Source organism: Vulpes lagopus, chromosome 2 (assembly GCF_018345385.1).
Source record: "Vulpes lagopus strain Blue_001 chromosome 2, ASM1834538v1, whole genome shotgun sequence".
Classification (NCBI taxonomy): Eukaryota; Metazoa; Chordata; class Mammalia; order Carnivora; family Canidae; genus Vulpes; species Vulpes lagopus.
In genome coordinates, this window is record NC_054825.1 from 40,287,061 (window position 1) to 40,311,814 (window position 24,754).

Consider the following 24,754-nt stretch of genomic DNA (forward strand, 5'->3'; position numbering starts at 1 on the left):
CTGAGGGGCTGGTGGTGAATTCAGCAATTTCATCATCAGAGAGCCATTCGTTGACTTAACATTTTTCCTTCTGTACTGCAAAAATAATATCCTTGCAAAGCTCATAGAGTAAGACAGTATCAGCGTGAATTAATCCATCAGTTTGCTACAGGGTCAGAGAAAGTCCCTGAGAGGGTGGAAATGGGGTGTGGGTGGGGCTGTGAAAGAGAAGTGGAGGCATATGTTAGCACTTACCTGATGAGAGCTTAGTGCCAGCAAGAGGGAAATGTACTCTGGAGACGTCTCATTCCTCATCCATCCATGTGTGGGCTGGTGTGTGTGTGTGTGTGTGTGTGTGTGTGTGTGTGTGCAGGTAGGGGAGTCAAAGTGTAGATAACACCGGATGTCTTCTCGCTTAGTGGGTAGCCTCAGCTTTCTCTGCCTCCGACTGTAGTTGCTGCACAAAGGACTAGCTCCTTGCATCATGCCCTCTTCCAGCCAGGAAGGCTGAGAGGAGCAACCTGGCCTGCCTGACATGGAGACCAGAGCTTTTGCCTAGCAGCTGCCTGGGCTCCTGGAGCTGTCAGCCTGGCCTCCCCCTTGGCCAGCCCTGACACTCTGTTTGAGCCAGTGTTTGGGAGGAATCTAAGCAGTCTGAATCTGATTTTGCTGTTTGCTGTCCATCGAGACTGAGGGTAGCTAAGAGCAGAGCTCAGCTGGCCCCACTGATTCTAGAAGGAAAGAGCACCCCTCTGCAGAAGAAGAGTAGGTATGAGGGGAAAGCCAGGCTGGCGGTGGGAGCCTCGGCTTGCAGATGCCTAATCTGAGAACAGCATGTAGGATAGGTGACAAGCAGCATGCTGACCTGGAGTTGGGGTAAGACAATCAATAGCCATGTTGTACTTGGACATGACTCTAAACCTTGTAAACCATTCTTCTTACAAAAGCCCAGAAGGCATCGGTTGTCCCAGAGTACTGCTTCATTGACTTCTGTTCATCCTGTCTCTCAGTTTCCTGGTGGGGGCACCACCAGCATTTTGTGTGGACTGTTACCCCCAGCACAGGACTGTCCCTTGCATTGTAGGGCAGCAGATCACAGCCCAGCCCCCCAGTGCCAATTGTAGTTGCACCTCCTGACAGGGTTCTGGCAAGAAAGCTGCTCCCAGCTCCAGATCCCCTCCTGGCCTGGTAAAGTCTCTTATTTAGAAACACTAGGATGTGCCACAGAGGTATATCTTCCCAGATTACTGTTTTTTTCATTTCCAGGTCAGCAGAAGAAGATTAGGGATTTTTCTTGGTACTCCTTTGCCTTTTGTTTTGGGATAGTTGCCTCTCCATGATAACCTCAGAGATCAGGCCTCTAGGGGGACAGAACAGCAGTCTGCTGGCTTCCCATCCCCATCTCTGTTTGCCAGCCTCCCTCATCAGCTCCCTCTTTGGCTGCTCTCTCAAAGAATCATCTGCCTTCCCTGTGCACCCCCTTTCCCTCTCCCCTTTCTTTCTGTTATGGGCTAAATTGTGTCTTCCTAAAATTCATACGTTGAAGTCCTAAACCCTAGTACCTTGGAAAGTGACTATATTTGAAGATAGGGTCTTTAAAGAGGTAATTAAGTTAAAATAAGGTAATTAGGATGAGTCCAGTCCAATATGACTGGTGTCCTTATAAGGAGAGGAAGTTGGACACAGACACACACAGAGGGGAGACCATGGAGAGACACTGGGAGAAGATGGCCATCTACAAGGCAGGGAGAGAGAGACCTCAGAAGAAACCAATGACATCCACACCTTGATCTCCAACTTCTAGCCTTCAGAACTGTAAAGAATGAAATGTCTGTTGTCTAATGCTACCCACTCTGTGGTATCTTGTTATGGTGGCTCAAGCAAGCTCATGCACCCTTCCTTTCTTTCTCTTTGCTAATCCACGGATGCACCCATGGAATAATGATCAATGACATACCATGTGTTGTGCACTGCGTAGGACTGGATGTCCAAGGGCTCAGTACTCAGCCCTCACCTCATCTGAGAGAATTTACCCTGGGCAGTGGTATTTATTCCCAAGGCATCCCACGTAGGCTTGAAGATGAATCAGTTGTCTTTCTCTGGCTCTACCCTCAGTTACAGACCCTTTCAACATTCAACATTTCTTGTAGATCTTCTGTCCATGGTATTGGACATACTAGGCTCCATATAGCCCCTTCCTCCAAGCCTGGTCTTCTTCTAGTGGTCCCTTGCTCTGTGATTCTTAGGAGACCCCCATGATTTCTCCCTTCCTTCAGTGTTTTGCCACTGTCGAGATGAAGTGCAAACACCTGGGTCTGACACGAGGGGACCTCTAAGGGCTTTGTGTCTGTCTGTCTCTCTAGCCACATCTCACTTCTCAGACGCAGCTGGTCTTCTAGGTCCCCCAAAGCTACCCATGAAACTTGAAAGTCCTGTGTCCTTTAGCCTCTCTGCTTTGACACACATCATCCCCTTGACTGAAATAAGCCACTCACCGTCTTCTTTCAGCACTCTCCCAGTGTCCTTTCAGGTTCAGTTCAAGGGCTGGCTACCTTTATGTGAATGTTTCCAGCACGACTAGGAAGAGGAAGTGGACACGGCCTCCATTGTGGTCAGTGATATAGACAACACATTTATTTCTTTATTCCTCCTTTCCTCCAGAGTCCCTAGCACAAAGCTAACAGTCACTCCTAAGATCATGGAATGATCCCAGTTTATCATGGTCACCAGTGAGGTTGGTTTGGAGAAGCTATTTCTATCTAGATCTACTGTCAGGCTTACAGCTTCACATTCCCTCCCTTTAGGGAATACCCAGTGCACCTCACATCTCTTTCCCAGTTGTGCAGGTCTCATGGCAGTTCCACCATCGGCTAGCTCATGGCTTTTCCTTCTGCTTAGATGGACATATCCTCTGTAACTATGATCCCTTCTTTCATACACTCCCCCCCAACCCCATGAGTCAGAGCTGAAGCCCTCTTTTATCCAGAGTTCACTCTTTGTTCACCCTCTCTCCGTGATAATTCAAGTGTGTAACTGATTGGATTCTGTGGTAAAGTGCTTGTGAGCAGTATGGAAGAGATCTCAAAAATGACTCGTATAAATCCAGACAGAAGGAACAACCCAGAAATCTGCCGAACACCTTAGAAGAGGGTGTTTACTTTTCCTTGGTGCTTTTAGTTTAGGGTTATATTTGCTGTACACAAAATCAAGCTGAGTCCTGAACCATGCCATACTCTCATGTCAGACCCAGATTTTAGCAGACAACTGCATATTGAAAGAAGAAAGAAGACCTCCACTCACCAGCCCACTATGTCATAGCAGAACACAGTTATTTTGAAGGAGTTCAGATTTCTAAGATTCTTTGGGTGGTGCCTGATGGAGTCCAGATTAGTTGAGTAGGGCTTCTATGTCACCCATTGTCTGCAGGGACCTGGATCAACTTTAGAATAGTCTGAACCCTCATCCAGAAACCCCAGACAGGGATTTTTACAAGAGGTAACTAAAAAAATAATAATTGACTTTATTATTTTTCTAATTCAGAACACAGACCTGATAGAGCCACGGGATGGGCAAATAAGTCAATAGAGGATTTTCAAATAATCTTAAGCTTGTGAACAAGTGGGTAGATGGCAGGGTGAAGGTCTTTGCTACTGCAATCCAGAGCAAGCTGAAATATAGAGTCTCCTCTGGGTCACCGGCTGTTTCTCCCTTGGGGAGTGGCTGTATTTTCCCATTCCTGTGCCATGCAGCAAAGGTCTTACCAAGATGGTCTAGTAGATTATTTGGGAAACTGAAAAGTACTGAGAGAGCACACAGTTGAAAACAAAACAGTGTCATATATCATTAGAAGCACAAGAAAAACACTTTCCAGCCCTGAATCTCCAGCAAGCACCAGGGAAAGCTGAGCAGAGGGTGGGGCACTGAGGTCTAATGCTGGGCTGAATGTCCACTCAGTCCTGTAGGGAGAGACTGATACTTAGAAAGGATACAATGGTCACAGCAGGAGTTGGTTCCTTCAAGTGTGGCCAACATGTGCTAAGGTGTCCCTTCTGCTTTCCACCAACCAGAAGAGCAAACTGCAAGCACAGAGTGTGAGGTGAGATCACGCAGACACCAAACAGGCCTGCCACCTCCTGAGCTCCTTGTCCACATGCTGGACAGTCCTGCTGACAGGCTATTTTATATACATCACTCTCATCTGGAAAATGAAGTTCAGAGAGGTTACATTGCCCAAGGACCCACACTGTTATCTAGGATCAGGTGCTGGTTGGCTTTAAGAACCAATGCTCTTCTTCTGCACAAATCCAAGGTCTCATGTCAGACACTCAGGGGCCCACAGAATCCTGGGTGGGACTGTGGTCCTCTTTGAGCCTGAGCTCACTAATCTGAGAAATGGAGCCTGGGACCTCACAGAGATGGGGTATGAGGCTTAGCTGGTTACACATGCAAAGTGATTTCCAAGCTCTGGTCTGGAAGTCTTCTAGGAATGTTTGTTTGTGTTGTAGGATCCAGACTGACACGGGTTCTTGTCCTTGCCTTCAGACCTAGAGACCTTGCAGCCAGCTCACTACAGGCTCCTCAGGTCCTCTTAGCAGCCTGGCTGCTCCCTCCAGCCTGGCTACCTTGATGGTCCGCCAAGTCATGGCAGGAGCCTACTCTATGGCATGGTCTCCCAGTGAGAAGAGCCCTATAGGGCCCAGGGACCCCAGGAAGTGCCTGGGATTTGGAGACACCACAAAAGCTTGCACCCACTGGTCTGGGCTGCAGGGATGGATGGTCCCTCTGGGACAGGCCGGGTGGTTCAGCACCAGGGGGCACCACCACCTCTCTCTCCATGCCTTCCCCAAGCCTCCTCTGCTCTTAGAGGGGAAGAGATGGGGACCCTGTTCTCTTGCTTCTGCAGGGACCCAATCCACACATGATCTCCCCTGATCACAACCATGAGCAAAATGTACGCGTCCAGGTGCCTTGCAGACAGCTTGCCGAGGCCCTCTGGACGCCGTGTTGGGAGTATCCCATTTTATAAGTGAGAAGACTGGGCCTCAGGCCCGGAATCGACTTGCCTTAAATCACAGGGCTTGCAAGTAGTGGAGGAGGATTTGAACCCAGAGAGCCTGGCTCCAGGATTGTGCTTCTCCATCTAAGTTGCGTCTTGTAATAAGGAAGCTGATGCTCGAGTGAAGAGACTTTCCAGGGGTGACCCAGCTACCAAGTGGTGGAGCTGCCATCTGAACCGGTGTAGATCAAGTCTGAGGAGGGGAACTTGGATCACAAAGTAGGAAGAAATTCACCCCCTGCCCCCCCGGCTAACGGTGCAGCAGGGGTTTCTGGTGAATCTGAAATTGGTGCTGTGAGAAATGCTTTTGTCATACTTTTCAACGTCTTGACTGCCAGTGACTGAGGTTTGGACGGGACTTCTCCCGCGCTGCGGCTGAGGCCCCTGGGTGCTCGCTGGTTTTCATAGCGTCCCACGCTCTGAGCTCGGCCCTGTGAGCCCTCTCAGTTCTCCAAGCGGTTCCAGCTCATCCCGGACATCCCTCCACACCCAGGGCAGGGCAGGGCAGGGCAGCGGAGGCAGAGGAGGGCTTTTTCTCCTTTGGCTGCTCCTTGGCTCACAAAGGTGGCCGTGGAGGGCTGGCAGGGGGCCGCTGGGCAGCAGGTTAGCCCCAGGTCCCTGCAGCCACTGGGTTTGGTGCCCACCGGCCCCAAAGCCCCAGACTCCAAGCAGCCTTCCCCTCGGCAATGGCGAAGCCCACTGCGGCTGTGCATTCCCCGTGTCCCGCGAGCCCGTCTCGGAACCTCAGTTTTCCCGCCTGTGCCGGGGCCGGGGCCGGGGCCGGGGCCGGGGCCGGGGCCGGGGGCGGGGCCGGGGCCGGGGCCGGGGCCGGGGCCGGGGCCGGGGCCGGGGCCGGGGCCGGGGCCGGGGCCGGGGCCGGGGCCGGGGCCGGGGCCGGGGCCGGGGCCGGGGCCGGGGCCGGGGCCGGGGCCGGGGCCGGGGCCGGGGCCGGGGCCGGGGCCGGGGCCGGGGCCGGGGCCGGGGCCGGGGGCGGGGCCGGGGCCGGGGCCGGGGGCGGGGGCGGGGCCGGGGCCGGGGCCGGGGCCGGGGGCGGGGGCGGGGGCGGGGCCGGGGCCGGGGCCGGGGCCGGGGCCGGGGCCGGGGCCGGGGCCGGGGCCGGGGCCGGGGCCGGGGCCGGGGCCGGGGCCGGGGCCGGGGCCGGGGCCGGGGCCGGGGGCGGGGGCGGGGCCGGGGCCGGGGCCGGGGCCGGGGCCGGGGCCGGGGCCGGGGCCGGGGCCGGGGCCGGGGCCGGGGCCGGGGGCCGGGGGCGGGGGCGGGGCGGGGCGGGGGCCGGGGGCCGGGGGCGGGGGCGGGGCGGGGCCGGGGCCGGGGTCGGGGGGTCGGGGGCGGGCCTGGGGCGGGGTCGGGGCCGGGGCGGACGCGGGCCGGGGCCGGGGGCGGGCCTGGGGCGGGGGGCGGGGCCGGGGCCGGGGCGGGGCCGGCGGGGGGGCGCGGGCTGGCGGCGGGGGCCGCGCGGGCGTCACAGCGCGGGGCGGCGGCGGGGGAGATGCGGCTCGTGGCGCTGGCGGCGGCCGTGCTGCTGGCGCGGGGCTCCGGCTCCGGCCCCGGGTAAGCGCGGCGAGGCCGGGCGCGCGGGGGGCAGGGGGCAGGGCCCGCGCCGGGGGGCGGCCGGGCCGGGGCCGGGGCCGGGGCCGGGGCCGGGGCCGGGGCCGGGGCGGGGGCGGGGCCGGGCCTCGCGGACCCTCGGCGCGCCCCCGCGCCCCGCGCCGGGCCTAGGGGCTGGGGCCGCCCGCTCCCTTTCCGTGCGCGCCGCGGTCGGGCCGACAGCCGGTGGCCGGGGCGGGCTTCCCCTCCTCGCGGTCGGAGGCCGGGGGCGCCGAGACCCCCGGAGCACCCGCCTCGGAGAGCGTCCGCCGGGGCTGCTGGCCCGCGGCCCCCAGAAGCGTCCCCCTGATCCCCGGGGGCCCGCCGGCTCAGGGCTGAGAGGTCCCTGCCCCGAGAGGACTGGTTAGCGCTGACGGCTTCAGGGGCTCCTGTTTCCTGGGTGCCTCGTGTGCTGCTACACATGATCTCCCCTGATCACAACCATGAGCAAAATGTACGCGTCCAGGTGCCTTGCAGACAGCTTGCCGAGGCCCTCTGGACGCCGTGTTGGGAGTATCCCATTTTATAAGTGAGAAGACTGGGCCTCAGGCCCTGGAATCGACTTGCCTTAAATCACAGGGCTTGCAAGTTGTGGAGGAGGGATTTGAACCCAGAGAGCCTGGCTCCGGATTGTGCTTCTCCCATCTAAGTTGCGTCTTGTAAATAAGGAAGCTGATGCTCAGAGTGAAGTGACTTTCCAGGGGTGACCCAGCTACCAAGTGGTGGAGCTGCCATCTGAACCGGTGTAGATCAGAGTCTGAGGAGGGGGAACTTGGATCACAAAGTAGGAAGAAATTCACCCCCTGCCCCCCCGGCTACCGGTGCAGCAGGGTTTCTGGTGAATCTGAAATTGGTGCTGTGAGAAATGCTTTTGTCATACTTTTCAACGTCTTGACTGCCAGTGACTGGAGGTTTGGACGGGACAGCTCTGGTGGCTTGCGTGGAGTAGCCAGCAGCCAACAGGGTGCATAGGGGCACAGGGGTCCTCTTCCCCTCCCAGGCTCCCAGACCACCTCCTAATCACAGCTGCTATCAAGGAGGGCACCCCCAGAGAGTGACTTGGGCGGCGGTGGGGGCGGGGGGGGGGTGTCAAGGAATTCTTATGTTTTCAGGAGACTCCTGGAGGCTTCAGAGCTGCAATTCGGGATCCTTTACAGTCTGCCCTGGCTGTGCCCAAGGCCATGCTGTGGATAATCCTGACAGCCCTGCTTGTGTGGCACTCACCCTGTGCCACTGTCTGCTGAGTGCTTCACCCATGACTCCTCACCACAGTCCCCCAGGGCGGGCCTAGCCTAGCTGCTTTTTAATGTAGATCTGCTGCACTTTCCTTTGGGGGCAGTGTGGGACCTTAGCAGTTACCTGGTCCAGCCCCTCACTTTACAGGAAGGGAAACCGAGGGGCAAAATATTTACTAAAAGCCCAACCATGGTCCAGCGTGGTGATTGAGAGTTGCTTTTGAAGCCAGATGGCTTGTGTTCAGAATCCAGCTCTGCCATGTTCTGTGTAAGCTTGAGCTGTGGGCTCAGCCTCTCTGTGTGGCAGCCCTCTTCTCTGTAAAATGACGATAAACATAGTATGAGGGTCAGTTGGGAAAATAAACCTAAGGTACTTAGAATAATGCTTGGCATAGAGTCCACCCCCAGCCAGTGCTAGCCTTTATCATTGGTCAGGGTCCTGTGTTTGTCCTGGCTGAGAGCTACTTCAGGTGACAGGCTTTTAACATGAATGCAGCACCCCAGAGGCTGGGTCTGGTAGCTCCTCTGTGTGGTGCTTGATAAATATGGGCTCCTAGTGCCACAGGTGTATAAATAACACAATTGCATTTTGTTCAGAGATATATGTCAGGAATTCAGACTATCTTTTTGATATGAATGATTTTGCTGCTGATTGGCACCCACAATTTGAATTCTTTATAAACGCAGAAACTTCTGGCTGGGTGGCCACCCAGGATGAAAGAGACCCTGGGGAAGTGACCAGGAGCAGAAGGCTGAATTGGAGTTAATGACATAAAATTCAGGACAGCAGCGAGGACTGATCTGAGTGGGAGCAGTTTCTTCAGGACAGAGAAGGAGCATGGGGCACAGAACCGCTAGCACATTGGTGACAGCCATACACACCTCTGCGTCCCAGGCAAGGTGGACACCTTGTTGTTAGAAGTCCCACACTCCCCTGCAACTGGAAAGTGCCCTCCCCCATTTCAGGGTGAGTGCTAGAGAGAGGCAGAGGCTCCGTACTAGATGAGTAGGTTGTACACTCTTGGGTAACAGGGATTTTCTTTGAAGCTGTATTCAGAGCTGTGTTAGTCCTTCTCATGACAGTATCCAAATGGGAGCAAGAGGGTTAGACCCCATAAGTCCTAGCCATGAGAATTTAATGTTCACCTATAGGCAGAACAGCCACATAATTTGTGGGATCTGGTACAAAATAAAAAAGGGAGCTCCCTGATTCAAAAATTTCAAGAGAGTGACAGCAGAGATTGAGCCAAGTGGCAGGCTCCTCCAAGTACGTGTAGGGCCCTGGATGACTGCGGATCATACACCCAAGAAGCCCACCCTGCCCACGGGTCAGCATATGTGTCACTTTCTGTTGGCCTCCTCCCCTGCCCAGCTCTCAGACCTTACACACAAGCATCAGTATTTGAAAGCTGTTTCCTCCTTGGAGCCTACACTCACCTTGCCAGGCATCATCTTCCAACTTTTTAGATGAGGAAACTGAGGCTCTCAGAACCTTACACTTAATAGCACCAGGTTTCTAGCCCTGCTCTATTGAACACCATGCCCCTGGCCCTCTGCCCAGCCCCACTAAGCCACTGGGAAGGCCTGGACCATAGGGGGCCATGTGCTTGTTGAAAGAATAGGATTCCTTGCTGCCTGAATCCCGTTTACTCTATTTTGGTTCCCTGCCTATGTTGTCATATTCCTCTTTTAAGAGTTAGCCTTGGGGGAGTCCTTGTTGGGGTGGAAAGCCCCCTCCTGCTGCTAGGCCTGGTGGCTTTCTGGACCACTGTGTGGTACACTTCACCAGAGGACGTTCTACGTTCTCTGTCCAGCCTGCACCAGCTTCCTCATGCCTCAGGCTCTTTGCGCAGGTGGCACCCCTCTCTCTCTCAGGGAGGACATTCTTTGCCACTCTCCTGAATTTTAACTTCAACTCAGCCTTTAGCTTATGGTCACTTCCCCAGAGTTTCCTTCTTCCCTGATCCCACAGGCTAGATCAGGATTTTGCCCGGATTTTTTTAAAAGCCTTGCACCTGTTTTCTGCTGCATGTGACACTGATGGTTGTCACTCCTGTGTCCTTATCCCCCCCATGACTGGCCACCTGGCCCACTGGCCTCTCCGCTCCATGAAGTTAGGAATGCTGTCTTCTTCGTGTAGTGCCTGGCACTTAGCTGTTCCTCAGGAAGCATTTGTTGAGTGATTGAGTGGACAAAGCATAGGCTGGGATGTAAGCTGGAGGACATAGGAACTCTGAGTGCAGGGGGGCCTGGGATGGGGGCCTGGGGAGTCTACCTCCCACCTCCATTCCCTGCAGAGCTGGGTCACAAAGCAAGAGGTTCAGTTCTTCTCTGCGCATGAATGACTCTTTGACAATTCTCCCTCCTAGGCCAGGAGAGGGGAGACTGCCCTGCCTGGAGGGTGACACCCATCCTCCCCTGTCTTTAGCTGGCTTGGCTGGTGTTTGCTTGGCTTCCCCTTTGTGCTTCAGGGTGGGTACGTACTCTGTCATTTAGACAGACCCAGAGGGAAAGGTCTGGACTCCTCCGGGCACTGCCTTCTGGTCAACCTGACTCCATACATTGGTGTTGTCCTTACTTCCCCCATCCTGACTCCCACTGCTCTTATCTCTGCTGAGCCATCGGGGGCCTGCTAACTGTGAGGAGGCAGATGCTGCATGATTTTTCTTTTCCAAATATCCAGCTCAGCTGACATCTAGTAGGCATGGGAACCTCTGCCTGCATCCTTTCGCCTCCCTCCCCATGCCTGAATGGGAACTATGTTTGCTGGGTTTAAACTCACCATCTCCAGGGTCAAGGAAAGGGTGCTGCTGGGAACATCTGACTTTCAGGGAAGTCTCATCGCAGGCCTGGGGACCCCTGAGGGCCTGTGTTCTCTGGCAAAGCTTTAAGACCCCAAGGGGCCTTTGGCCATGAGTTTCAGTCATCCTCCACCAGTATCTTTGAGTTGAAAGTGGGTGTAAATATCTAGAGAGGTGGAGTGCCCAAACAAGCCTTCCTGTGAACCTACAATCCTTCAAGGTTGTATTGACTTGCTAGGATTGTCATCACAAATTTCCATAGACTGGGGGCTTATACCACAAACATTTCTTTCTCACAGTGCTGGAGGTGTCGGGATCAAGGTGTTGTTGGGAGGATTGTTTTCTTCTGAGGGACCCCGTTTGGCTGGCAGATGGCCACCTTCCCCCTGTGTCCTCACATGGGCTTCCCTCCTTGAGGGCACATGTCTGTGCCCCATGTTCCTCTTACCAGGACTCCAGACGTGTTGGATCAAGGTGCTCTCTAATAGCTTCCTTTGAACTTAATCACCTCTGTAAAGGTCCTATCTCGAAATACAGTCAGATTCTGAGGAGTGGGGACTCGGGCTTCCAACACAGGAATTCAGGGGGACAATTCAGCCCATAACAAGGGTCTTTGCACTTTGGTGGGAGAAGCATGCGCGGACCCTCTGTAAGAGAATATAGGGCTAAATGAAGGTAGAGAGGCGCACCAGTAAAGAGAAAAGGAGGGGTCATTTTAGGCAGATGGCTCAGTCCATTGGCTTTCACGGGGGCTGCCAACTCCTGGTCTGAACTGCAGAAGTAGAAGGGTTACTAGTTTGCCTCCAGGATGGAATCTGGCCTCCCATGGGGACTGAGCGCTTGGCACATTCTCCTGGTTTTAGACACTATAAATAATCCCTCCTTCACACGACGTTAATAGGAGGAGACTGGAGTGTGGGGTCTGGGCTCTCTCATCCCACCCATATTGTTCCAATTTCCTGCCTTTCCCGGTTCTCCCCTCGACTCCACTGGGGGATCCTTGGGGGCAGGGAATGCTGGGCTTCAACTCTGGATGCCAGCTGCCGCTCTCTGCTGCTCTCTGCCTGTCAGTGCCCGGGCAGCTGTTGAAGTGGGTCAGCCTGGTGCACTGTGTGTGTGGCCCATGGGGGCTGCAGACAGGGCCTTAGCAGTGGGGGGTGGACTTGGACTAATTGAATATGGTGAACGGGCAAGGTGTAGGGCAGATGGGCAAGATGGGAGACAGTGGGGGGGTGGGGGCGGGTCTTCCTCTTCTGTCCTACATGAGCCCTTTCTGTCACAGTGAGATTATTCCCAGAGATTGTGTACTGTCCCTTGGCTGCTAATGCTCTTCCTCCCCCGAGTATCTCCCTAGAATGGGTTTGTCCTCTGTGGCTGCAGGCATAGACGATCTTATTCTTTTCCGTGAGGAGAGTCCAGCCCCAGCACCAACCTCTTTCTTGTGAATTTACACCCATCTGTTTTTTAAGGTAACGAAATATTCTCATGATGTGGTAAAAGTGAGGTGCCCCCCCCCCCAAAATGTCTGTGTCCTAATTCCTGGAACCTGTGAATGATACCTTGTGTGGCAGAAGGTCCTCTATGGATGTGATTAAGTTAGGTAAAGGATCTTGGAGTGTCCTGGAGTATTCTGGTGGGCCTGGCCTCTGAAAGATGAGAAAGTAAATTAGAGGAAAGTGACCTGTAAGTCATATCTCTGAAATTATTTAGTTTATTAACTCAAAAGTGGAAGCCATATGAGAGGATGAACTTCTTGCCTGGATTTTTACAGTGAAGAGTGTTTCCCACCCCAACAAACACAGCACCTCACCTTGTTGGCTTGCCGTCTCTTCACAGTGGAGGGTTCAAATCTTTCTTGATCTCTTTTTTCATCCTTCCTCCTTGCCTACCTGCAACACTGGCCAGAGTTCAGAGCTTTTGGTGACCCTCACATCAGGACCCAAGCCCCTTCATCATGTGACCAGAGGTGACATTTGGGGTTGAAAACTGTGGCTTGAGATGACCCCAGGGACCCCTGCCTGTGCAGGGCAGGCAGGGGACAGTGCTTGCTGCTGGGCAGTTGGCAGGGCAGGGTGAGGACGTGGGATCTGGTGTGAAGATAGCCCTGCTGTCAGGTTCCGGGTGTCCTGTGTGAAACATCCTTTCTGGGCTCTGCCTGCCAGCTGGTGACTCCACCAGTGGACTCTGGGGCAGGATGGCCACACTGCTCAGTCGCTGGAGTCACCATGTATTGGGTCTCCACGGAGGAAGGCCTCTGTGTGAGGTCTACTGGTCTGACTGGTCCAGGTGGATGTTGGGGTGGCTCCCTCCAAGGTCAGCTTGGAGATACAATGGCAGTTTGGGAGGGGCAGCTGTTGGGGTGGATCTAACTAAGAAAACAAAGTACAGGAAGTAGTAGACCAGGTCTGGGATTTTGGAGCATCTTTTGGGTTATGGGCGGGGGCGGGGGTGAGGAACCCTGTTCTTGGGTTCCTTCATTCTTTATCCCTGCACTGTAGCTCTGAGACCATGGATCGGGAGCCCACAAAAGACTTAGAGCAAGGAACTGAGAAACCTCCGTTGTTCCAGCAACTTGGTACTAACTAGTTCAGTGCCTGTCTGACCAGCATTGATACTGTGCCAGCTGAAATAGCTGAGACAGGGTGAGGGGCTTGGAAGAGCAACTCCCGGACCCACAGCATTGCTGACTCAGTCAGGCAGGTGATGAAAGTGATCGAAGTGTATCCTGAGAGGCAGGCTGGTGGATGGGATGTGGGTTGGAGATTTTTAAGAGGTACCCCAAATCCAAACCTTTATGTGAAATTGTCTGAATTTTAAGAGTCGGCAACTAATCAAAAATGTTTTTTAATGATGTCTGGGCCAGGTGGTCAGTGGCATCTCATGTCAATGAGACTGTCTCATGGCTGAGGACATCGGAGCCCACGGAAACCCCCTATCCCTGCCATGCTCCAGAAGGAGTCCTCCTGTTCACCACAAAGGCACAGAGTGAGCGTGGAGGGTATCAGGGTGGCGATATAGACGGCTCCTGGAGAAAAGACGCACTGTGTGTCCTGCTGGGAAAAGGCAGCTCATTTGCTTCCTTCCTTTTCCCTCTGCAGAGGTGTGTGGGGCCCTCAATGTCACCGTGTCCCCAGGGCCTGTGGTTGACTACCTGGAGGGGGAGAATGCCACTCTTCTTTGCCATGTCTCCCAGAAGAGACGGAAGGACAGCTTGCTGGCTGTGCGCTGGTTCTTCGCAAGCCCCAACTCCCAGGAGGCCTTGATGGTTAAGATGACCAAGCTCCGGGTGGTGCAGTATTATGGGAATTACAGCCGCAGTGCCTTCCGACAGAGGCTGTGCCTCCTCGAGGAGAGGCAGGGAGCACTCTACACACTCTCTGTTTTGACCCTCCAGCCAACAGATCAAGGGCATTACGTCTGTAAAGTCCAGGAAATCAGCAAGTACAGGAATAAGTGGACTGCCTGGTCCAATGGATCATCAGCGACGGAAATGAGAGGTAAGGGCATATCTGCAATTTGGGGAGAGCAGGGGGGACAGATGAGTGGTCCTCCCTCTAATTGGCGACATAGGGGCCTCCAGATGGCTCTGCTGGGCTTGAATGCATCTTCATGGCCTCTGTGGGCCACAGTCATGTGAACCAGGCTGCGAGCATGAGGCTAGATCTTGGACACTGGGGCTAACACAGAAGTAAGGAGAGGAAGGAGCAAGTGTCTGGCCCCATCCTGCCCAACTTGGCCCTGGGTGAAACCTTCATGTCTCAAAGACTGGACTGGCTGTGTGTGTGCTTTGCCGTGGTGGTTTCGGCTAGGGGATGCTGGGCATCCACGGGAGGAAGCATGCGTCGGGAGGTCCTGATAACAGTTTCCAGGCCTCAGAGCAGGGCAGGCTAGTAGCTCTGATCTGTTGCCCAGAGAAACTGATCCAAGCCTTAGGCAACATCTCACTTGAGAAATTCATCTGAAATCGGGCAGAGGACCAGAGGTAGCCCTCCCTTCCTGGTGAAAGATAGGAAGCATGGGCCATGTTCTGAGACATCTTAGCTACCAGGAGTCACATTCAAGAGTTGCTGTTTTTTATCACAAATATTCTACAGTTTTGATAAGACTTGCTATTGTGTGCTATTACATTTTTGATTGCTTTGAACTTGAATTCGGTCTGGTAGAAGATAAAGAGGATCACAAAGTAAAGCTAACGGTCCCACGTGTGAGAAAGAATCTAATTTTATTACATACATGTAATATAGTATTAAAGGCATTAGTGATGTTGTTTTGATAAGCTTTTTTTGAAGGGATAAAACTCAGTTGTGAAGAGGTGGGTTTTTTTTTTTTTTTTTGACGGAAGGAGAAAGGGTATTTTTAATATCCTGCATGAGTAAAGGATGTGTTAAAGTAGATAATTTATGTAGATAGTGGTCAGTACAACTTTATTTGCCTTTGGAGTTTGCTCATTATAATGTTCTTAAGCGCAGAATGATGTATTATCTGAAATGTGCACTTTTTCCCCCAGAGCAAATTCATTTAAGAAAACAAATGACTATTAGTATAAATATATCTTTTGGCCCAGAAAACAGAAAAATGCATCAAATGACCAAGGGCTGAGGAGGGAATCCACTCTGATTATCACTCGGCTCTGAAACATAAAATCGTATATGTGTCTTTTTTATTTGTATGTCACAGTGTATTCTGAAACTGCACACTACATCTCTCGGTTGTGAGGACTCTGTGCCAATTAGAACAGATGAAAGGTTCCCTGCATTCAAATGCAGTCATCTAGTGTACTATTTAATGTGAATCTACTTTCATTGGGTGAAGCTGAGTTCCTTCTAGAATGTTTATTTAGGTACTTGCTCCTTGGGGAACCTGAAGTGGTTCATAAGATTTCACTGGAACCATGGACTCTCCTCTCCCGACCTCCCCTCTCCTCCCCCCACCTCCCTTCCTGCCTCCTCTTCCCCCTCTCTTCTCTTAACCTCCTTTCTCTTCTTCCTCTCCTTTTCTTTCCATTGCTTGGTTTTCCCGTTTCTGATTCTTCCCCTCCACCCTCCCCTTCCCTTCACTTACTCTTTTCTTCTTCCTTTTACCACTATCTCTATCTGTCTGTCTGATGCTCACTCCATACATGCTCTGGAAGTGGTTGTAATCTCACAACAGATCTGGGCCTCCCTGGCTGCATCTGCTCTGCCTCAGAGCCTCCTGCTCCTCACACTGGCTCAGCCTCTGAGCAGGGCTGTGGTTTTCTGATGGGATGATTGAAAACCTTAGGAAGTGATGACCATGCCTTCTAGAACATTCTATGTAGGCTTCAAGGGAGACTACACTAGGAGGGTTAAGAAAAGGTAACTCCAAATAAATGCCCTGAAAGCAGACTGGCTTGTTTAGCTTGGAACGGGTCTGCTCCAGGCTGGGGGGGAGCATGCAGCAGCTTGGCTCACTGTCCTTCCTGGGCAAGACGGGGAACAGGCTTGAGGCTCCAGCCTCCTGGGGCGCCTTTCCCCAGGCCCTTGCCCTTGCTCATTTCCAGGGGCTTTGTTTTCCTAAATCTTCACCTCATGTTCATAATTGTTATATGGAAAACCAGAACAGAAACAGACACAATGGAAAGTTCTATGGGCAAATACTTTTGGGTTATAACACTGATTAGCAATTCTCAGAAGTGATAATTTTGGAGTGAGTGCCTTTTCTTCTCTGGGCCCCAGAGCCCTTCTTTTCTAAGGTACTTACTTTGTTCTTCTTCCTGGAGGCTTCTCAAGCCTTAACAGAGGAGAGGGGAAATTTTCTCGGGATTGTTTTTAACACTTTGCCCATCCTCTGCCCTTGACCGTGGATGGTCTTGCACACTTCTTGCATTGTTCTTAATGTGAGATGAAATTGCTGGTCTTCCACTGTGAACTCCCAAAAAGTAAGGTTGACACATGGTGTCTTCTCATCTCACTGCTGCAAAAGGAAGTTGACTCGCGCTGTATACTGATGGGGTGGTTGCTGGCACAGAGCAAGTGTCACAGCAGTTTAGCCTGGTCCCCCCATGTTGGCTGTTTTCTATTGCAAATATAATAGTTTGAGTAGAGACTGTGAAGAAATACGGAAGGGATTTAAAGAAGAAAATAAAATGGCTTGTAATATCTCCACACAGGTATAACTAAACATTTTAAAGTAGATCCTTCCAATCACTTGTATGCAAATAAAAGTTAAAAACCTAATTCCACTCATAACCATAAGTACTATTTTCTGACTGGCTTTTCTCATGTTACTAGAGTGTGCGCATCTTCCCATATTGTCAAATATGCTTCCATCACATAATTTTAATGACAGGCTGGCGTTCCATGGTGTGGGACGTATCATAATTTATCTTTTCAGTTACTGTTATTGGACAGTTAGGTTGTTTGAAATTCTTGCCAAGAAATCTCCACAAATGTCTCTGCCTTTAGAATAAAGTCCTGCAACTCAGATTGCTGGGTCCAAAGATATATTCAATTTAATGACTGAAATAATTTAGATTGATACAGTTTGAGGAGGTGACCTTTAGAATTTATGAATTTATATTCCTACCAGCATTGAAAATGCCCTTTTTCCACGGATTGATCTATGTAATATAGACTTTCTGGAGATGATGATGAGGAGGAGGAGAAAGAGGAGGAGGACTATGAATGTCTAGTATATGGTTGACTCTCATTAAGTACTTGATGAATGAATGAAAAGCTCTGATAGCATTTCTTGTGATTGATACTTGGAGGTAGGTGAGACTTGGTGGATAATGTCACCTTCTTTGGGAGAAGTCACCCCTCTTTCCCTTGGCCTATTCCAATTGTACATTTTACTTGAGGACCTTATCTATCCTTCTTTCCTGAGGACTTCTTTGCTAGTCCTCAGAGATCTATCCTAACATTCTCAGTTGCACTGCCATCCCCAAAGGTAATCATCATCAATGATGTGGTTTACAACCATCAGGTCCCTCTTCTGTGGGCCTTTGGGCACGTATATTCTAACAACACTACACTTCATGCCTTATGAGTATCATTGGGGATATTATTTATACTTTTCTGTAACTGATATTACATAGCCAGGCAACATCAAATTGCTTGCCATCATTCCGCTAGTGATGAGGTCATATGAAACTTCCAATTTTTCATTAGCACAAGTGCTTCAGTGAACATCTTTCTACACATTATCAAGTATTTCTGTTGGTTAGATTCCTGGAAAGAGAATTGCTGGGCTTAAGGCTATGTATATTTAAATTTTTAATAGACAATGCTTGTATGCTCTCCAAAAAGATTTTACAAATTTATACTCTGGCCATCATTGCATGATAGTGTCTATTTCCCTGAAGCCTCGTTACCAATGAATATTATTAATCTTTTTCATTATTTATCCCAGTGATGGGAAAAATAATATTTCATTGTTGTGTTAATTTCAATTATTGTATTCAATACAATTTAATTTCAATTATTATATAAAATTATTTGTGAGATTGAACTTCTAGTCATATTTATTGACTGATTAGAAAATCAGTTTCTGTCAGGGCATCTGGGTCAGTCATGGAGCATATGAGTCTTGGTTTTGGCTTAAGTCGTGGTCTCTGGATTGTAGGGTCCAGCCCTGTGTTGGACTCTGCACTCAGTATGGAGTCCACTTGGGATTCTCTCTCTCCCTCTCCTTGTGTCCCTCCTGCTTGTGCATGCTCTATCTCTCCTCTAAAAATAAATAAATAAATAAATCTTTAAAAAAATTTGCCTGTACCTAACCTTTGCCTGTTTTTCAATGGGATGCTGTCTTTTTAATATATATATATATATTTTTTTTTCCTAACATTAATTCTTTACCTGTTATATATGGTACACAATTTTCTTCCTGTTTATTACTTATCTTTACACTTTATTTATTTTTATTTTTTTTGCCAAATAGATATTTTACATTTTCAGGATATTTATGTTGCCAGATTTGCTGTTTTTTTTTTTTTTCCGATTTATGGTATTTCCTTTCTCAGTTGTATTTTTTGAGAGGTAATTTATTCAATAAATTGCACATGGTACCTTGATTTCATATATTATCTAGGAAAGTATTTCCCACCAAGTTTATAAAAGTATTTTCTGTATTTTTAAAAATATTTTCAAAGATTTTCAAAGTAAAAGAAAGTTTTACTCCTTTATCTCTTTGGAATCCATTTTTATACAAGGTGTGGGATAATTAACTTTTTGTTTCTGAACGGCTATCTTGTTGTCCTTACATTATCTATTGAACAGATAAAATTTTCCTGTTTTAAAATGCTACGTTGTCATAAGCAAAATTAAAAAAATTCTTTTAAATATTTTATTTATTTATTCATGAGAGACCAGAGAGAGAGAGACGGGCAGAGACACAGGCAGAGGAAGAAGCAGGCTCCATGCAGGGAGCCCGACGCAGGACTTGATCCTGGGTCTCCAGGATCACACCCTGGCTGAAGGCGGCGCTAGACCGCTGAGCCACCGGGGATGCCCCCCAATTTTTTATTTCATTTCATTTCATTTCATTTCATTTCATTTCATTTCATTTCATTTCAGAAAGAGAGAGAGAGAGAGAGAGAGGCAGGCAGGCTCCACTCTCAGCATGGAGCCTAATGCAGGGCTGGATCTCAAGACCATGAGATCATGACCTGAGCTGAAATCAAGAGTCAGATGTTTAACTGACTTAGCCACCCAGGCACCCAATGTCTTTATGATCCTAAATGTTCCTATCCATAGAACTGCTATGTTTCTTCATGCGTGCAGAGTGATTTTTTAAAAATCTTTCAGTAAAAGATACCTTAACATGAGTCTTGAACATTTTTTATTATGTATATTTCTAGGTATCGTATACTTGTAAGTAGGATCTATCCTATCTCCCTATAGGCGCGCGCGTGCACGCGCGCACACACACACACACACACACACATCTCTTTTTAAATTGGTTATTGCTGATGTATAGAAAGGTTGTTGACTTGCATTTGGCAACATAGTAAGGTATCATTTTTTTTATAAATTTATTTTTTATTGGTGTTCAATTTGCCAACATATAGAATAATACCCAGTGCTCATCCCATCAAGTGCCCCCCTCAGTGCCTGTCACCCAGTCACCCCCACCCCCCTCCCATCTCCCCTTACACCACCCTTAGTTCATTTCCCAGAGTTAGGAGTCTCTCATGTTCTGTCTCCCTTTCTGATATTTCCCACTCATTTTTTCTCCTTTCCCCTTTATTCCCTTTCACTATTTTTTATATTCCATCAAAATTCCATCAAAATCATTTTTTTGAATATAGCTTTTTTTCAGTTGCTTCTCAAGGATGCCTGCAAATTGATATCTCATTGTTTTTGCTCACCTTATCGTATTGGCCAATATTTTATGAGTAGTTAATTATCTACCTGTACTTTTTGTTGACAGCTCTGGGAAATTTCATTTTACCATTTGGTCTTTTGTCTTGACCATATTTTTCCATCTAGCCCACATGGCCCCTGCTAGTGACTGTCAGTTCTCTATTAAAAAGCCAGCTTTGAGATATCCATGACTTTTTCATGATCCCCACTAGTAAACCTATCAGAAAAGCAAGTGGGATTGACCTGACAAAGTCTGTTAGTAATTTACCTTTTCCTCTTTAAATTTCTTAAAACTCTTTAAAAAATCCACTCTAAAGAAATGAGCTATCATGCCATGAAGACATGGAGGAACCTTAAATGCATATTGTGCAGCGAATGAAGTCAATTTGAGAGGATGCGTCGTGTATGATTCTAACCATATGACAACCCGGAAAAGACAAAACTATGGAAACAGTGGTTGCCAGGGGTTGCAAGGAGGGAGAGTTGAATAGGTGGAGCACAAAGGATTTTTACAGCAATGAAAACATTCTGTATGATACTCTAATGATAGACACATGCCATTATTTGTCCAGACCCATAGAATGTACCATACCAAGAGTGAATCCTAAAGTTAATGATAGACTCTGGGTGGTTATGATGTGTTGTTGTAGGTTCATCTCTTGTAACAAATGTACCCCTCTGGTGGGAGGTGTTAACAGTGGGGGAGTCTATGCACGTGGAGGGGCTGGGGGTCTGGAAGATCTCTTTCCCCTCCCCTTAATTTTGCTCTGAACCTAATATTGCTCCAAAAAGAATTAAAGTCTTAGGAATAGTAAAAAATCCATTCTAGAAACTTGTCAGAGATAGCCTAAAGTTTTAAAATCTTTCCTATTAATTTTTTTTTTTTTTATCAAGGTGTTACTGACCTCAGGATTCTCTGACCCTCCCAGGAAGAAACAGACACAAGGCCAAAGATGGTGTGGAGAGTGTTTCCTGCAAGCTTGTGCCTGGGCATGAGGGAGACAGTCTTAGGAAGAGGGATACCAGGCTGCTCCCCGAACAATGGCCCGGGAAAGTGTTTGAAGGGGTTGAGGCAGAAAAGGAGTGATGTCATGTATGTATGCCCCACGTAAAGGTAGAGAAGTATAAGGTATTAGGTGTGCAGGTGCAGTAGACAGATGTTTAGTCTCCACCCCAGGAATGATTTTTAGCATGGAAGTGAAGGAAAAAGTCAAAAGGTCAGGGCTGGGGTCCATCATGGCTCTGACTGGCCTGGTCTGGTCTTTGCAGAAGCAAACTGGTTCTAAGTTGCAACCTGGAGCTTGTTTTAAGCTTGTGGTTTCTGGCTTCCTGATTCGATGTGGCACCTGCAAAGTGGGCTAGAGAAATGGCTTATTGGAGGGGGCTGAGGTTCCTGGAGAGAAGAAAAGTATGAACGAGCAGGTGGATATTCAAATAACTTTCATTTTGGAACACTGAGATTATAAGGAGATCAGGGCCTAAGACAACTTCATCCCAACGTATGCTTTTCTAGGCAGGCGCCTCAGAACCCCTGTCTCAAAGCCTCTAGCATTGGGCATCTTTCCTCTTCGGGACATCTGACTTTTCCTTCGCTGGAGTTCTTTCTGACCTATGAGTGTTCACCACTTATGAAAGGTCACATGTTGTTCTCCTCTGAGGAAGAAAGGGATGGAAATGTGGTTAGTGGGCCTACCAGTTGCAAAAGTCATTACTGGAAAAGTTCACTTGGTAGGTTGTTGAATAAATGAAACTTGTAGACATTGTTGTGGCACCACAACTAAATTTTCATGAAGGTCGATTAAAGTCTAGCATCTTTAAATTGTTTACATATGTGACAGTGGAGTCAAGGGTGTGATCATATGTCAGTCCATATCACTTACGCTTTGATTTGATCTGTTGAAGGGAGAAAAAGGGATGGTGTTACAAGGGGTATTCAGGGAATTGTGCATAAACCACAACCTGTCATGTCCATACTACTTCCCTAGGATGGTGTCTCTTTACAAAGGCCAGATTGTTATCCATGTGCTTTTAAAATGCTTTATAAATGTCATAATACAAAATAATAAAAGAAAACCAGAACAAAAAACCCAAGACCAATCAAATACTCATCCCAATATCTGCAGTGTTATTTGCTTTACTTTGCTCTCTATATTTTTGAGTTTCCCCAAATTTGGAGTGAGTCCTTGAGCATGTAGAAAAGATAGCAAGTTCTTAGAAAAAAAAATCTGCACTAATGTATGGATTGGTCATGGCTTTTTTCCCTGAAGACATCTCTGAAAGTGTTTGACTAAGAACTGTAAGGGTATTAATTTGAGGCAAAACATAACTAGCTGTTTTATGTTTTAACTGTGCATGTTAGTAAAACATGATGGAGAGGTGGGGATTTTGATGAAAAGGGAATTATTTTTTTTTGTATTTTTTTATTGGAGTTCCATTTGCCAACATATAGCCTAACACCCAGTGCTCATCCCTTCAAGGGCGTCAGTGCCCATCAGTCAGTCACCCTCACCCCCCACCCACCTCCCTTTCCACCACCCCTTGTTTGTTTCCCAGAGTTAGGAGTCTCTCATGGTCTGTCTCCCTTTCTGATATTTCCCACTCATTTTTTCTCCTTTCCCCTTTATTCCCTTTCACCATTTTTTATATTCCTTGTATGAGTGAAACCATATAATGATTGTCCTTCTCCAACTGACTTACTTCACTCAGCATAATACCCTCCAGTTCTATCCACATTGAAGCAAATGGTGGGTATTTGTCGTTTCTAATGGCTGAGGAATATTCCATTGTATACATAGACCACATCTTCTTTATCCATTCATCTTTCGATGGGCACCGAGGCTCCTTCCACAGTTTGGCTATTGTGGACATTGCTGCTAGAAACATCGGGGTGCAGGTGTTCCGGCATTTCATTGCATCTGTATCTTTGGGGTAAATCCCCAGTAGTACAATTGCTAGGTCATAGGGTAGCTCTATTTTTAACTCTTTGAGGAACCTCCACACAGTTTTCCAGAGTGGCTGCACCAGTTCACATTCCCACCAACAGTGCAAGAAGACTCCCCTGAAAAGGGAATTATTAAATCTGGGTTTATCTGCAGATCATGTATTTGTGGAGATTGTGGGAGGGAGGGCTCCTCACTATATGGTTGTGGGTGCTGTGTGGCACAAAAGGATATGATAAATAATGAAAATTGAGAATATGTGACTCGGTGACAATGGAGTCACAGCTTATTTTAGAGAAGCTGTCATATCAGATGAACTTTTCAGTGTTATTTTTATTACACAGAGGTGGAAGGAAAGATAAGGAATATTATGCAGATTCTTCAATTGTTTGTGCTACATGAGCATCATCCAGAGCAAGAAGCCTTGCCTGCAGAGGAAATTGATCAAATAGTCCTAAGTGACACATGGCACTGGAACCCTCTGGAGAGGTTTTCAGTGGAAACCAGGAGGGCCGATGTTAGATTTGATTTCATTTAATTGTGTAATTGATGACATTGAAAAAGGAGTGCATGTCACCCTAACGAACTTTACAGAAAATACAAAATTGGGAAATGCTTTTAATGTCAGTGAGGAGTAAAAACATAATAAAAATGAATCCAGAGAGGTAAGAAATACAGGCAGGAAGTAACAGAATGAGATTCAATTTGGAAACTGGCAGAGCAATCCAGGTGGGGACAGTGCATCTCAGGCACTGTTGGCTGGTCCGCGGGAGGCTGGGAGGCTGTCTTTGTGAAGGGACCTTGGTGACGGTGGCAGTGAGGGAGATGCGCGTCTGCCTTGTGAAACCGTAGCACACAGCCAGCGCGCTATTTCCGTTCGCATACCAATTGGCCTGGTGTCCCTGCAAAGGAAGGCAGTTGTGTTGTGGGTACTACACTGGGGAGACTACCAGGGACACAGAAGTCCGTTTTGGGAAACTCATTTCCAGAAAGATTGACTCAAACTGGAGAAGAGAGGCAAACATGATAAGGAAATGAGTGTCAGCCTCCAGAGATGTGATCAGCGCAGCCAAGGAGGCTTTGCAGCACTCAGTGAACATATTGCATTGGGAAATAACACATTGACTAGAGCGTTCAGGAGTCCTGGGTGGACTCATTTATCCCTTCATTCGATGGGCACTTTACTGTGGACTGCTCTGCATCGGGCTCTTGCTGGGCTGGAACTCAGGGACACATATGGGTTGATTTGTCTATCGGGGTGGCAGATACACAAACGGATAGGAGGTTGCAGGGTACTTGTAATGATCATGGTGTACACTGGGCACATAGAAGAGCCCCTAAGGAAGAGAGAGAAGGCAGTGCTGTTTCTGCAAGGCTGGAAATAGGGAGGAAGTGGCATCTCAGGGTGTGTACATCCTATCACAGTGGGTCAGGAACCTGAGCTGGGGCTGGAGCCTGAGCTGGGGCAGGGGTGGCCATGGATAACTAGGGATGACAGTGGTGGAGGGGCTTGTACTGAATGTTAAGGAATTTACTCTTGATTTTGTAGGCTGTTCTTCTTGACATCACCTAATGATAAGAATCACTGGGACCACTATTAACATGTAGATTCTCAAGCATCTGCCCAGGGGATTCCAGGCCTGGGGTGGAATGTGAATATGTAACATGAAGTTTGGGTGATTTGATCATGGGCAGTTTTGGGGATCTCTGCTTTAGCCCTTGGAAAACTTGAGAAGCATTAAAGTCTTCTGACAGATCCCTGTGTGGGCTGCGAAGGGCATGGATTTGGGAGACCAGACTAGAGGATGAGGAGGCA

At 49.1% G+C, this 24,754-nt stretch overlaps 1 protein-coding gene across 1 annotated transcript in view; it reads left to right on the forward strand.

The window, feature by feature from the left end:
- Positions 1-6,542: 6,542 nt before the first annotated feature.
- VSTM4 (V-set and transmembrane domain containing 4) overlaps positions 6,543-24,754 on the forward strand; it is a 100,478-nt gene continuing 82,266 nt past the window's right edge. Inside the window, exons 1-2 of the mRNA XM_041746081.1 lie at positions 6,543-6,597; positions 13,775-14,173. Of these exons, the coding sequence (XP_041602015.1) occupies positions 6,543-6,597; positions 13,775-14,173 (454 nt within the window). The remainder of the gene's footprint in view (positions 6,598-13,774; positions 14,174-24,754) is intronic.